The sequence below is a fragment of the Chinchilla lanigera genome, unplaced genomic scaffold, assembly GCF_000276665.1.
Source record: "Chinchilla lanigera isolate Chin_1 unplaced genomic scaffold, ChiLan1.0 scaffold00066, whole genome shotgun sequence".
In the NCBI taxonomy this organism is placed as follows: Eukaryota; Metazoa; Chordata; class Mammalia; order Rodentia; family Chinchillidae; genus Chinchilla; species Chinchilla lanigera.
Window position 1 is genome coordinate 12,389,947 of NW_004955467.1, and position 15,202 is coordinate 12,405,148.

The window sequence follows — 15,202 nt, forward strand, 5'->3', positions numbered from 1 at the left end:
TTTTCCAAAATTTAAAAGTTCCTTTTGACCCCTGCATTCTTTATTTATTCATAAGTATTATTTTGTAAATGTGTTTGTCTACTTGTTTAGCAACCGTCTAACGGGAGTCCGTATGAGTAATGGCTTTGTTCCCGCTGCCTGGCTCAGCACAGTCCCAAGCACACAGTAAGGGCTTAATAATTGCTGAATTTTTTAAAATGCTGAATAAGTAATTCTTGAACGCCTTATTTGAATGCCCCTGCCGTAAGGTAGATCAAGTGAATTTGCTTTCCAAGGCGGGAACGCCACCTGTACGAAGACGTGTTCTAAAGGTCTGCGGACTCTGTTGGAAGCGGCAACCAGGTTTTTTCTGCCTATTAAAGGCGGAAGGGCGGGTCTCTCAATGACTCCGCCCCCCGGCAGAGCCCGGTCCCGCCCCCGGCAGAGCCCGGTCCCGCCCCCGACTACGCGACCCAGTGCGCATGCGCCTTGGCCTGACCCGGAAGTGGCTGTCTTCCGAGCCCACGTGTTTCGCGCAGCATGGCGGAGATGCGGAGTTCTGTAGTTGATGAGCCTGCACCTCCCGGAGGGGCGACGTCTGCCGATCGCCATGGCCTGCTGGAGCACAGCCGCGAGTTCTTGGACTTCTTCTGGGACATTGCGAAGCCGCACCAGCAGACGCGGCTGGAGGCCACGGAGAAGCTGTTGGCGTACCTGAGAGCAAGGCCGGAGGCACGGTGATGGGGCCCGGGCCTGGGCGCCGCCAGGAGCCCGACCGAAAAGTGGCGGCCGGCCCTGGGACTTGGAACGGGGCGCACTGTCGTGACTCCGGACGCCAGGGAGGGTGAGGGCGGGCCCTTTTGTTACGCTCTAACACGTGGCGTTCTCTTGACTCCTCAGGGATCCGAGATGAAGTATGCCCTGAAGCGTCTCATCACTGGGCTGGGAGTGGGGCGAGAAGCCGCGCGGCCCTGCTACAGTATGGCTCTGGCACAGGTGAGACTTTCCCGCTGGCAGGGCCCCAGCCGTGCTGGGCACAAGGGTGGGGGTGGGGGAGTCAGCGTTAGGGGAAGGGCGGCCTGAGGGGGAAGACGGAGCTGATGGCAGGCACCCTCCCCTGGCAGTAGTGTGAGGAAAGCGCGTGGGCAAGGCCTGTCTACAGAGAAGTCCAGGCAAGTGGAATGGGAAGTTGAGCAAATGTTCTTTTCGATACCACTCTAGAGCAGTGATGGCGAACCCACGGCGCTCGTGCTGCAGCGGGCTCCCAAAGAAAGCCCTCTCTGTTGCCAAGCTAGCCAAATCTCCCTAGCAAAGCCCCAGCTGGCCTTGGATAACAGTGCAGTTTACGGTAGCACAGTTTGGCACTTTCCAATAAATAAGTGGGTTTGGGGTTGCAGTTTGGGCACACAGTCTCTAAAAGGTTGGTCATCTCTGTCCTAGAGGTAGTTCAGGCTGTGTAGATAGGGTAGATTGCCTGGGATCACAAGCGTACACTCTTGTGGGCGTAGGAGATAACTTCTAAAGCTTTGGTAGGGATGGGGCAGGGAAACCAGATTCCATTCCATTTGAGCGGTAGTATCCCATCCTCAGTGCTGCTCACAGGGGTGTGAGCGACTTCACAGGGCATCCTTTGGATGGGAGGAGGAACTCAGGGCTTCCTAGGTGGTTAAAGCCAGGCATGGTGGTGCACACCTGTAATCCCAGCTACTCTGGAGGTTAAGACGATTGCAAGTATGACCCTAAGCTGAGCAATTTAGCAAATCTTGTCTTAGAGTAAAGGTAACAAAGGCTAGGGATATAGCTCAACACTCCCTGGGGTCAATCTGCAATACCAGGAAAAAGAGGGGGCGGTTAAGTTCTGATAGCATGTGGCTGGGCCGCTACCCTGAACCCCTCTCTTTCTCTTGCCACTGCTCCTGGCAGCTGTTACAGTCTTTTGAAGACATCCCCTTGTGCAGCATCCTGGAGCAGGTGCAAGAAAAGTATGAGCTGAATACTACAAAGAAGGTGAGCGTGGCCCCAGGGACATCAGCTCTGCAGATGGAGGGTGGGCAGTGCTTGGGCCTTTCTTACTGTGCCTGGAATCTTTTTCTAGGCAATGATAAGACCTGTTCTCTTTGCAAACCTGTTCGGGGTGCTGGCCCTGTTTCAATCAGGCCGACTAGTGAAGGTAAGGGCTTTGGGGGTGCAAGGGCTTAGAGGTGGGGGTGCAGCAACATGCTCTGCTCATACCTGCTGCTCTCTGTGGGTACCAGGACCAGAAGGCCCTGACGAAGTCGGTGAAGCTGCTGCAAGTCCTGAGCCACCACTACAACCACTTACAGGGGCAGCCCCTGAAGGCCCTGGTGGACATCCTTTCTGAGGTACGGGCTGACTTGCTGCACTGAAGCACCGTTCCATAGAATCATAAAGGTTTACAACTAGAAATGTTTCAGTAACTGCATTGAAAAGTTTAAAAAAATAAAGAAAAAAAAAACAGGTGTAGTTTGGTAACATTTTAATGTAGTGTGTCTAAAATACTGTCTTAAACGTGGAATTAGTATAAAGAGTTATGATAGTTTGCATTCCTTTCGTCATTAAATCTGACATCTGCCAGGTATGGTGGTGCACACCTGTAATCCCAGGACTCTGGAGGCTGAGGCAGGAGAATCACCGTGAGTTTGAGGCCAGCCTAGGCTACATAGCGAGACACTGTCTCAAAAAAAAAAAAAAAAAATCTGAAGTCTAGTGTATATTTTGTTCTTAAAACACACCTTCATTCAGGTTAGACACATTTCAAGTGCTCAGCAACCCTATGTGGCTGATGTCTTCCGTGTTGGGGAGTACAGGTCTAGGACAGTGCCTGGCACATGGCAAGTGTATTAAACATGCCTGCCATTTTTATTAAACATGCCTTTGTGGGCCTCCATGGCTCTACCTGGGAAACAAGGTAGGCTTATGCCTAAAACTATTTGCCACTGAAGGAAAGGGGTTGGCATGTGCACAGTCTTTTAGTCTTGGCCTCAGAGCTAAAAGGACTTGAATTAAAATCCTAGAATTCCACTTAGGAGTCCTTGTATAAGAAATGGGCTTGTCACCAGGAGTGGTGGCACACACCTATAACTCCAGCACTTCAGAGGCCAAAGCAGGAAGATTGCCAAGAGTTCAAGGCCAGCCTGGGCTAGATAGTTCAATGCCAGCCTGAATTATAGCGTGAGACTCTATCTTGAGAAAAGAAATGGGCTTGTCCTGTAAGAAACCAAAAAATAATAATTAAAAAGGCAGCCCCAGGAAGATCAGCCTTAATGAGATAATTGTTAAAAACCAGCTTTCCTAGCACTGGGAGGCTGAGGCAAGAGGATCACTACATAGCGAGACCCTGTCTCAAAACAAACAAAAACCAGCTTCTCTGAAGCTCAGGGTTGTTGAGTAAAGGCCTGTTGATGATTCTGTTGCCTAGCAAGGTGGACTGTAACAGTTCTACCTCTTACTGGCACTGTACCTAAACCCTGGCAGGTAGTATAGGGTGCATAGGGCTCACCCCATAGAGATAGGGACTAAGGATATTGGGAAGGAACCACCTTCCCACAGTCTTGTCTCCCCATTGCTAGGTCCCAGAAGCCATGTTTGAGGAGATCCTGCCAAAGGTCCTCAAGCCTGACTTGAACGTAGTCCTCAGCTCCCCTAAGCACCTGGAGCTCTTCCTCTTGGCCTATCAGAAGGTGCCGGCAAAGCTCAAGTCCTGGATGGGATCGGTTGACCTGTTCACAGATGAGAATCTTCCCAAGTATGAGAGAGTGGGTGGCGGATTCTCCCTGGGGGTGTCCTGTACCCTAGTCTGCTAAGCACTATTCCCTGAGCCCCTCTGCCTCCACAGACTGGTGAATGTACTAAGGTTGGCAGCTACCTCTGTGAAGAAGGAGAACAAGCTGCCCAATGTGGCCCTGGACCTGCTGCGCCTGGTGCTTAAGGAGAACCAGTTCTTGCGGTTCTGGAAGGAGGTTGTGGAGCAGGGGCTCCTGACGAAGCCATCCTGGCCGACCAGGTATGCGTGGCAGTTGCCCCCTTGCCGTCACCCGCTCCCTCAGGTGGAACCACCTCCCTATCTGAGGTTCCACCTAGAGGCTGGGGCTGTGACCAGGCTCTCCCACACCCCCTCAGCTTCATGTGTTTCCGCCTGCTGGGCGCAGCCCTACCCCTGTTGTCCAAGGAGCAGCTGCAGCTGGTGATGCGAGGAGACTTGGCCCGCCACTTCGGGGAGCGCATGGTCACGGCTAAGGTGGGCAGCACATACTGCAGTTCGGCACTGACCAGCCAGACAGCTGGGGCAAGACCTGGTACCTGAGTACCAGGAAAGGAACTGGGACAAGGTTAGGGCATCTGCCCTTAGGGTCCCTCAGAGGCAGATACAGCCAGCAGTCTCTTCAGATTTCCCTGCTCCCCCGCCCGGGCTGACTGTGCTTAAAACATCATCGTCCCAGTGAGCACCAGTTTATTTCATTCGTAAATCAGTGATGGCAGGGCCTGGTGCAGAGGGTTGTCATACCAGCCTGGTGTGGTAGCACACACCTGTAATCCCAGCACTCGGGAAGCTGAAGCAGAAGGATCATTGTGAGTTCAAGACCAGCTTGGGCTGCAAAGTGAGCTCAAGGCCAGCCTGAACTGCATAGCAAGACCCTGTCTCAGAAAGACCAAAAAATAAATAAAAATAAACAGGTTGCCATAAGAAAACATGTATCACTGGGCTTGATGCCCATATAGTAAGCACATGAGGACTGGTGGTTTTTGAGTCCCGAAATGACCCTGCAGGATTTGGATCCTGGTCAGACTAGGCCCTTAAACACCACTCCACACTGCATCAAGCCAGGAAAGCAGCAGCCTGTCTTCCTCGCCACTGAGGATAGGGAGGCCTGGATGCCAGGCAGGCTCATGGTAGTGACAGGGAGCCATTGCAAGTTAAGGCTTAGCCCAGCTGTGTAAAAGGGAAGGGACCTCAGGCCTGGGTTTTTTGTTTTTGTGGTGCTAGGGATTGAACCCAGACCCTTCACAGTGAGCCACACTACCACCCATTTGTTTTACTGTTGAAATAGCGTCTTGCTGAGTTGCCCAGACAGAGCTCAAACTTGTAGTCCTCCTGCGTTAGCTTCCCCAGATTCTGGAATTACAGGCATGTGCCAACAAGCCTGACTATGGCTGGCCTTAACCTGCAGTGGAAGGGGTTGCTGGGGCTGGTGGCTCCCCTGGGCTGGTGATCCTAGTGCATGCCTGACTCTTGCAGCTCTCAAATCAGTCGAAGTTTGTCCCGGAGATGAGCGAGTATATGGGCACCTTCCTGGAGGGATGCCAGGATGACCCTGAGCGGCAGCTGTTCATGCTGGTGGCTTTCTCGTCCATCACCAACCAAGGTCTCCCTGTCATGCCTACCTTCTGGCGTGTCACACGGTTCCTAAGTCCCCAGGCCCTGCGAGACTATGTGGCCTGGCTACAAGGCATGTTTCTCCAGCCCAACCTAGACTCCTTGGTTGACTTCAGCACTGCAAACCAGAAGAAAGTCCAGGATGCTTCATTCAATTCGTGAGTGGTCCAAGGGGGAGGGGCCCCAGATTAAGGAGCGCTGGATTGCAGTGGTGGGGCTCCAAACCACAGAAGGAAGAAGGGGAGGAATCTTAGCTCTTAAAAATGGCCTCGATCTTTCCATAACAATGTGAAGAGCAGGTAGTCTTGGCTTCTTGTCAAGATGGGGCAAAGCAATTCCTAGTTTTTGTCATCTCTGAATGTCTTCCATGGTATTATCTTTGCTCCACAGGCCTGAGCGGGCTATATTCCGGCTACGGAAGTGGATCATCCATCGCCTGGTCAGCCTTTTGGACACCTTGCACCTGGAGAAAGAGGAGGCCTTGATCGAGCAGGTGGCCAGGTGTGAAATGTGCTCAAGCCCCAGTAGTGACCAAGGAAAAGGGCCCTTGACCCAGTCCTGGTATGGCCCACCCTGGAGCCAGAAGCCTTTGGGTTGAGTCATCAGTAGGGAATAGGCACAAAGAGATTTAGGGCATTGTTTGGCGGCCTGTGAAGGGAAGGGACCCCAAAGCCTAGGGTTACAGGGTCCTAAAGATTTGCTTCATGAATCCTGTAGGCAACCTTGGCCTACCTGTGGTTTCAGGAAAGCTGCTTGTCTGGCACCTCCCACCTCTGTCCCCAGCATAAAGCAGGACTTAACCCCGCCCACCACCAGCGTGGTCACAAGAGCCAGCTTCACCAGCCCCGTGCTCTCAGGCGCCAGATCTTGACTTGGCCACTGGTCACATAGCCTCACATCTGTCTTGGCTTCAGGAGGGGCCCTGATTCTCAGAGAAGCGGGCCATGCTCATCATTGCCCAGGTGCCTCTGGCCTTTCCCTGTTGGGTCCTGCGGGACTGTGCCCAACACAGTAGCTGCTCCTTCCTCGGGGCACACTCTCCATGGTACCACCGAAGAAGGGAAGTGTTGAAATGAATGGCACAAGCTGAGGCGACACTGGCTGTCTTCCAGGTTTTGTTTGTTCCACTCATTCTTTAAGACAAAGAAGCCCACGAGCCAGATCCCAGAGACCAAGCAGCAGTTCTCCTCCCCTGTGGACAGCCGGACCCGAGAATTCTTCACCAATGCCTTCTTCAGGTGGGCCTTGGGCAGCCTGGGAAAGCCCAGAGTGGTGAGGCATCCCTGAGGATATTTACTCCCTCCTGTGCTAAGCTGGGAGCAATAGCAGGCACCGTAGATCCAGAGGCCAGGGGCCAAGCCCTGAGGTGGGTGGACAGAGGTGTGTTTGCCTGTGCAGTCCTCTGACTCCAGCCTCACTGTCACCAGCCTGCTACAGACCCTCAGCACGAAATCGAGGCACGTACCAGACCAGGCCCAAGGTGGGCACCCCTGGATCTACCGCCTGGTGCAGTTAGCAGACACATTGTTGAATCACAGCCGCAACGTGGCCATCGTCACACCCTTCACAGCACAGCAGCGCCAGGCCTGGGACCAGTGAGGCGTGGGACTTCCATGGTGGGTGGGACACTTAGGTGTGGCTGGCAATGGCAGCCTGCAAACGCTCCTGTTTCCCCCTGCCCCCAGGATGCTGGAGACGCTGAAGGAACTGGAGGCCCGCTCCTCAGAGACCAAGGCCACCGCCTTCCAGCATCTGCTGCTCCTGGTGGGCATCCACCTCTTCAAGGTACAGTGGCCTACAGGGAGGCATTTAGGAACCTAGGGTTCTGGGGCTTGATGGGCACCCTACTGAGATGCTTGGGGACCAGGGAAGGCCCTGGGGCGTTGAGGTTGGGTTTCTAATTCAAGGAAAAATTACCATGTATACTTAAAGGTACCATCCAGCATCCCAAGCTTCCCCTACAGGGCTGCCCCTTATAATCCCCAAAGCTTTTGGGCAGGTACTTCTCCTTGTTTGACACGTAGGAAAACAAAGCAAAGCAGCCTGCCACACACAGCAAGTTGCTGGCATTCAAGCCACGCTGCTGGACCTCCCCGATGCCGTTTACAGAGCAGAAGTGATGATTGTGAAGAACTGCCGCCTCCCCGAGGAGGGCAGCAGACCCGGCACCCATGGGCCATGTCATATGGGAGTTAGTTTGCTATGCATGGTGGCTCTCACCCTTTTACTCAGTATTCAAGGGGCTGAAGCAGGAAGATTGCCATGTAGTGAGACCCAGTCAAAAAATTGAGGAGGGAAAGGGGCCCACAGTTTAATTCTCACCCCGCTCAGAAGCGGTAGTGGTAGCTGAGGTTAGTATTTTCCTTTTTGTGAATCCTCAGCGCAAGTTCTTTGTTCCATCCTGTTCTGTGTCACATTTCTGTAACTCATACACCTTCTAATGGTTCCTGAAGCCACATTCCCTTTCTGTTCTGTCCAGCAAGAAGCGTTGATTGCATTTGAAGTTCAACACCAGCAGCACTTTTGCCCCTTGTGTTTCCCCAAAGCCTTGAGCCCTTATTTTACTCAGAGGTGTTTTCCCTGGCGATGCCTGAGGCTCTCACAGGGCGGCTTCCATCTCACTGACCTGAGGAACAGGTCCCTCATTTGTTTGCTTCCTTCCGGCTCTGTGGCTGTGATTTCTGCTTCCATACCTGCTGTCAAAGCTTTGATAGCAGCAGGGCCCTAAGGACTGTCAGAAACTTGAATATCCTTCCCCAGACCTTAGGATCTCTAAGTTTGACTCTTTGGAGGAAGCTGCAGCTCAGGGTGTGTCAGATCCTTGGAGAAAAGTTGCCACCCAGGGAAAGATAGCTGTCCGTTCACAGGAATCTAGACACTGACACCCAGGGTGTTGTGCGGGGAAAGTCTGCCTTGCACCTACTGCAGATTACGGGATGTTTTCTAGACTTGCCGTACACACACATACTGCTCAGTGGTGCCTGGGACCCAGATTCAAGACTGTTTCTAGGGGCTGGGGATGTAGCTCAGCGGCAAAGCGCCTGTCTGGCAAGCGCAAGGTCATGAGTTCGGTTTCCGGCACCGGAAAAAAACCAAAAAAAGACTGTCCCTAACGCCAGGCCAGGTGTGGAGCCATGGGAGACCAGGACCTCCTGGGTTCCGTGCGGGCTGGGGTTCCGGTCCTGTGAATACATATGAAGTAGGGGAAGCCATTAGCTCTGGGTTACCTCAGCGTCTTCTGCCTAGTGAGGGTGACTGAGCGGAGCAGGCTGGTGGCCGGAATGGTTAAGCCGCAGGTGCCAGCTAAAGGATGCAGAGGTACTGCCAGCCCCTGATTTCTGTCCTGCCCTGCCCACAGTCCCCCACAGAGAGCTGTGACCTCCTAGGGGACATCCAGACCTGCATCAAGAAGAGCATGGGGGAGAAGACCCGCCGTTCCCGCTCCAAGGCCATCAGTGGGTTGTTGTCCCTGGGGGCGGGGTGGGAAGGCACGTCCTTGGGCATAAGAGGGACCCTGAGCAGGCTGCCCTGTACAGCCAGCAGTGCTCTGTCCTGGCTCAGCCCCCTCCCTGCTTACAGACTCACAGGAGCCACCGTGGGTGGAAGTGATGGTCGAGATCCTGCTGTCCCTGCTGTCCCAACCCAGCAACCTGATGCGCCAGGTGGCCCGAAGCGTGTTTGGTCACATCTGCTCCCACCTGACCCCACGTGCCCTACAGCTTATCCTGAAGGTGAGTGGCGATTCGGGAGAAACAGTTTCAGGGATGGGGCTCACTGAGCACCAAGTTATATGGGGATATCACGTCATCCCCGCCCCCTCTGCAGTCAGACTGAGTCGGGGCCCACTCGTACTGCTGCTTTGCCAGCCTGTTCCCGGCACTCTGAGGGCTGTCAAGGAAGCTGGTCCTCCCGTTCTCTTCCCTGAGATGGGCCCTGTGACTGAGACAGCTGGGTCTGGTCGGGGGAGGCAAGGAGCAGAGCTCAGGGATGCGGGAAAGGCTGGGGGCCTGGGCAGCAGATGAGTCAGCGGCCTGGAAATCCTCCCCAGGTGCTGAACCCTGAGGCAAGCCAGGATGAAGATGACGCCGTGGTGGTCACCGATGATTCCGATGAGAAGCAGCTGAAGGATGCAGAGGTACTGGCCAGCAAAGGGCAGAGCTGGTGCAGCTGTGGGCTGTAGTGGTGGCAGTGGGGAAGTGTAACCAATCTACCTCCCACAGGACGAGGGCTCAGACAGCAAAGACGAAAACTCGGAGAGCGAAGTAGATAGCGAGGGAGAGGAGAGTGAGGAGGAGGAACGCGACGAGCACGTGGACCCAGGCTTCCGCCAGCAGCTCATGGAAGTGCTGCAGGCCGGGAAGGCACTGGTGAGCAGGAACTAGGAGAGAGGCGCATGCGTGCGTGCCTGCCTGCCTGCCTGAGTCCGGGCGTGCGTCCACACTGATGGCTGGGCCTCTGTCCCCAGGGTGGCGTGGACAGTGATGAGGACGAGCAAGAGCTAAGCGACGAGGCCATGATGGCCCTGGATGAGAGTCTCTCCAGCCTCTTTGCTGAGCAGAAGCTGCGCATCAAGGCCCGGCGGGATGAGAAGAATAAGTTGCAGAAGGAGAAGGCGCTCCGGCGGGACTTCCAGATCCGGGTGAGAGCCGCTGCCCCGCCCAGCCCCTCTCTGCTCATGATGCTGAGGGGGCTGACCCCGCTTCTGCCCCCAGGTGCTGGACCTAATCGAGGTGCTGGTGACCAGGCAGCCTGAGAACCCCCTGGTCCTGGAGCTGCTTGAACCACTCCTGAACATCATCCGGAGCAGCATGCGCAGCACCAGCAGCAGCAGCAGCAGCAAACAGGAGCAGGACCTTCTGCACAAGACGGCCCGCATCTTCATGTGAGTGGGGCGGGTGCAGCGACTGCCCCAGCCAGGCCAAGAGCCACTCAGTACCTGCACAATCTTTGATTTCCTGTCACTTTGTGCAAGCTATGCTCTAGAGGTGCCATCCTCGGGTCCCCAGTCCCACCCCTGCCCTCAGAGTCACGACCGGAAATCTGACCCCTCGCCTGGCAGTGACAGCACAGCGTGAGCAGAGCTTTGGTGATGGTGGGAGACAGAGCACACAGGTGGGGACACCTAATCAGTCCCAGAAGTGGCAGCAAGGCAGGGAGCTGTGGGACGAGTGGAGGTCACCAGGAGCACAGGCAGAGCTAGGGGGTGGTACCGAGGATCCAGGTGCTGGCATCCAGGGCCCACAGGGGCATTGTCAGCCGCGGTGTGGGGCAGGGAGGGTCTGGTGTGGAGTGGTCTGAGGGAGGAATCACTGGAGGCAGGGGGCCTGGCAGGGAGGCAGTCATGGCATCTGAGAGACAAAGTCTGTGGCAAGTGCAGACCTTCCAGACCTGGAGAGCCAGAGGCCTAGAGTCCTGGGACACCAAGTACACAGCAGAGAGGGCTTGAGGCACCCCCAGCAGGACCCCCAGGTCACTCTCAGATGTTTCTGCCAGCACCTGGTCACTGTGCAGTTTTTCCAGTGTCCCGCTTCTTATCCCCACTCTGTTCCCAGCCCTCCAGGGCCACAAAGAGCTTTTTTCATTAATTGTTTTGTTTGTTTTGGGGTTTGGGGGTTTTATTTTAGTGGGTTTTTTGTTTTGTTTCTGTGGGTTTTTTGAGACAGAATTTCAAGGCTCTGTATTCCAGGTTTTGCTTAAATTGGCAGCAGTTCTCCTGCCTCAGCCACTCAAGTGCTGGGATCACAGGCATGCACTATCACCGCTAACCACACAGGGTTCTGAGTACACAGACTGGTCTCATTTTACAGAGGTCCTGGCGGCCACTGTCCCAGAAGAAGTGGGTACAGGGGGAGGCGTGGACCAGAGGAGGGGTGTCTGGCCCGTGGTGCAGCCCAGCCCAAGGGCTCAGTCCCCCCTTTGCCTCACAGCCTCAGCAAATTTGCAGAACCTGGGTCAAGGCCCTCTTCTTCCAAAGGTCTCTTGGTTTCCTCCCGTGTCATGGGACTCAAGAGTCCCGCCTCAGGGTTGCCCCGACTCGGCAGAGAACTGGTGAGGGAACATTCTGACCGGCGCTGCTCCTCTCGCCCACAGGCACCACCTCTGCCGCTCCCGACACTACTGCCACGACGTGGCCCACTGCGCAGCGGAGTTGCACACCCAGGTGGAGCGGCTGGTGCGGCAGGCTGGCCAGCAGGCCGACTCCTCGGTCGCCCTCTATTACTTCAATGCCTCCCTCTACCTGCTGCGCGTCCTGAAGGGCAATGCTAACAAGAAGCACACACCGGAAGGCCAGCAGTGGGAAGGAGACAGTGCCGGTGGTGGCCCCGAGGACCCAGGCCCTCAGGTGAGGGGGCTTGGTCCCTGAGAGCTGCAGGAAGAGCCAGGCCCCAGCTCTCAGCTTTCTGTATGCCGTCCGGGCCCGCCCAAGCCTCACCCCATCCTCTCACCTGGCCTAGACCGCCAACTGCCTGGACTTGGACCTCGTGACCCCGGTGTACTCGGCAGCGCTAAACTCCTTCCTGACCAAGCGCAACAGCCCCTTCACCGTCCCCATGTTTCTCACCCTCTTCTCCCGGTACCCGGTGAGTGTCCAGCCACCCCTGCCCCTCGGGCTACCCCTACACATCCCAGGCCCCACCTCATGGCCCCTGTTAACTTCCTGCCCTCCCAGGTGATCTGTAAGAGTCTGCTCCCTATCCTGCTCCAGCACATGACTGGCTCAGCACGGGCCCGCCAGCAGGTAAGGGCCTTCCCAGATCCCACCAGGCCTGCCTGAATTGTGCACTTCATCCCCTTCTGCCGGGGTGTGTGAAGCTCAGGAGCCGTGCCCTGCCGACCTTGGCTATCGGGCATGTCGTCTGACAGGCAGGACAGCTATGCTGTGGCCCTTCACACCATTGGTATCAGATCTGAGGAGACAGGTCTGGCTTTGTCCCTGTAGCCACCACTTCCTACCCAGCCTGAGCCCTCCAGCTCCCATGAGAGCCAGTCCTCTTGCCTATACAGAAGGATGCCCAGCATTGCCCAGTCTGTCAGGTACCCTGGCTGTTGGGCAGGCAGCAGGAGAGATGGTGCTAAGCTAGTTAGAGGGCCTGGAGCTGTTTCAACCTGAGGTCCTATCCCCATCCCTCTGGGAGCCCAGTCTGTACCCAGGCCTCAGTGTCCCTCACCTACACAAGAGTGGGTTATTGCAGGGCCGAGGACAGCAGGCAGCCCCCGCCCCATGTACCACCTGGAGTTACCTTGTTCTTATCAGGTGTGTGGCGGTCCCTGAGCCTCAGCCTGCAGAAGCTAGGTTCCTAGTAACCACGTTCTCTCCTCAGGCCCAGGCCTGCCTGCTACTGCAAAAGACCCTGTCTGCACGGGAGCTGAGGGCATGTTTTGAGGACCCTGAGTGGGAGCAGCTGATTGCCCAGGTCCTGGTGAAGGTCACTGAGGTAAGAGCCTGGAGCTCCCTCCTCCAACCCACCGAGAAAGGTGCTCCAGAACCTGAGCCTCCCTCCAGAGTGGGATTTGGGTGGTCCCAGGGATGTGCTCTTCCTCTGGGCTTTAGTCTCAGGCCAGGAAATGGGCCTCCAGCAGGGACTCCATTCTGCATACCTCAGCCTGGCCCCTCCTCCCTAGAACCTGTGCACGCTGGGCGAGGCGCAGAGCAGGTCGGAGCACCAGAAGCAGCTGACCTCCCTGGAGCTGCTCAACACTCTGTTCAAGATCACCCACCAAGAGGTGAGCCGCCGGCCCACAGAGCTGCGCCTGGGACGGAGCAGGCAGCCCTCAGGGTCCAGGCAGCAGACTACGGAGTAGTCAGGGCTTGTGGAGCAGGGGGGAGATCAGCAAGGGCCACAGAGGGAAGGTCCTGTATGCCAGGGTGAGGACTCCCAAGCTGTGTTGATGTGATTATCTTACCACTGAAGGGTGAATGTGAATGACTTGGGTGGCAGTGTGCCACCTGTCCCTGACAGAATGGAGGTGAGAAGGTTCTAGGAAGAGAGCAGAGAAGGGCAGGAGACAGTGGGAGGAGGTACAGGTTCTGAGTTGACAGCAGTCAGTGTGGAGTCCAGGTGTCCAAGCCTGGTGCAAGAGGGCAGGGAGCAGCACTGACAAGTTGGGGCCCAGTAGGGTGTGACCTGCTCACAGTACATCAGGGGGGAGGGCCCAGAGGTGGCTGGGGGATGGGCATCTGGATCCCCAAGCCTGGCCCGAAATCAGGCTTTAGGAGACTTAGCACCGACAGACCCTCAGAGCCCAAATGGAGGGGGAGCTTGGTCTTTGATCATTGCTGAGGGGAGAGGCAGGTGGCAGCAAAGTAAGGGGTAGAACTAAGCAACTGCCCTCGGGTGGAAAGGAAACCAGGAGGGTGGGGGCCTGGAAGCTGGTGGGTTTCAGAAATCACCTCCCAGTGCACAGCCGGCCGGAAGAGGGATGGGGCGGACTTCGGCACCTGGGGAGGACTGAGTGGCGCTCTCAGAAACGTTCGGTCAGAACCATGGCAGGAGAGGGGCTGGTGGGAGGTAAGAAAGCAGAGAACAGCCTGTAGCCATGGCAAAGGGAACAGACACGGATGTGGGGACTTGTTTCCTCCCAGAGGGGAGAGGCTGGTGATTGACGGGCAGGGGTGGCTGAGGGCCCGTGAGCAAACAGGGGCCCCTGGAGAGTAGGTCTCACACCTGGGCAGGGCAGGGAGCTGGAGCCTAGGCGCCAAAGAGAGGCCCTGCCTCCCATCACCACTGCAGCTCCAGGCTTTGCTTCTTCTGCAGGAGCTGACTGTGGACCTGACCGCTGTCCTGGGTGTGCTGCAAGGCCAGCAGCAGAACCTGCAGCAGGGCGAGCGCTCAGCCGGCTCCAACCGCCTCTGCGACCTGTACTGGCAGGCCATGAAGACGCTCGGAGTCCAGTAGGTTCTGAGAAGGAAGACCCACACTTGGGCAGGGGCTGGAAAGACCCGCACTCCAGTGCTGCACATGCTGTGGTGTGCATGCTTGGGTGTGGGAGCTCTGGGCACTTGGGTCCCAGAGGACCCCAAGGTGGAGGTGACCCCTGCCCTCACTGGGTGCTTTCTTACCCTGCTCACGTCCTCCTAGGCGCCCCAAGGTGGAGAAGAAGGACGCCAAAGAAGTCCCCAGTGCCTCTGAGAGCCCTGTCAGCGTGAAGCGGAAGAAAAAGGGATTCTTGCCAGAGACCAAAAAGCGTAAGAAGCGCAAGTCGGAGGGGCCCACACCAGAGGAGAGGCCCGCGCCAGAGGGAGCCGCTCGTCCAGCCACTGGTGGCGACCAGCCCCCCAGCACAGGCAAGAAGAAGAGGAAAAGGATGAAGGCCAAGGTCCTGGCCCAACCCGAAGTGAATGGGACCCCTGCCACCAAGAGCCCAGCCCCTGACACCCTCGCCTTGAGCCCCAGCACCAAGACTCCAGAGCTGGAGAAGAAAAGCAGAAGGCCGTCACAGGCGAATGGAGACAATGCTATGCCCGCCACAGAGCCTTCAGGCAAAAAGCAGCATCAGAACGCTCTTTCCAAAAAGGGAATCTCGGGCAAGTCCCCACAGTCTGCCCTGTTGCGGAAGAGGGCAAGGCTGGCTGTGGTCAGGAGCCCCAGCCTGTTCCAGAGCGGGGCCAAGAGAAAGAAGCTGCTGCGGAAGAAGCTGAGAACACCCTGAGCGCTGGGCCCTCCGTCCCCGCCCAGCAGCCCTCCAGACTCCTATTTTTCCACCATGATTTTAATAAACGAGCCTAAGGCAGCAGCTTCTGGTTCTGAGGAGTGGGTCTGTTGCCAGCCTGGCTGGTGTTACCTTGCAGGTGTCACCACTCCTCAGGTGAGCCCCCACCCGCTCTAC

At 56.4% G+C, this 15,202-nt stretch overlaps 1 protein-coding gene across 1 annotated transcript; it reads left to right on the forward strand.

Annotated features, from left to right (window-relative positions):
• Positions 1 to 424: 424 nt before the first annotated feature.
• On the forward strand, positions 425 to 15,109 carry Mybbp1a (MYB binding protein (P160) 1a; the record flags this gene model as incomplete). Its single annotated transcript, XM_005399687.2, is given in 26 exon segments — positions 425 to 711; positions 880 to 975; positions 1,903 to 1,986; positions 2,075 to 2,149; positions 2,235 to 2,342; positions 3,570 to 3,745; positions 3,836 to 4,003; positions 4,120 to 4,237; positions 5,237 to 5,532; positions 5,765 to 5,875; positions 6,487 to 6,612; positions 6,802 to 6,969; positions 7,060 to 7,159; positions 8,733 to 8,829; positions 8,954 to 9,105; positions 9,423 to 9,509; positions 9,595 to 9,741; positions 9,840 to 10,013; positions 10,087 to 10,256; positions 11,465 to 11,717; positions 11,830 to 11,955; positions 12,045 to 12,113; positions 12,697 to 12,810; positions 12,998 to 13,099; positions 14,131 to 14,267; positions 14,455 to 15,109. Coding segments are annotated over 26 exon segments (4,017 nt in total). The 3' UTR covers positions 15,026 to 15,109.
• Positions 15,110 to 15,202: the final 93 nt, after the last annotated feature.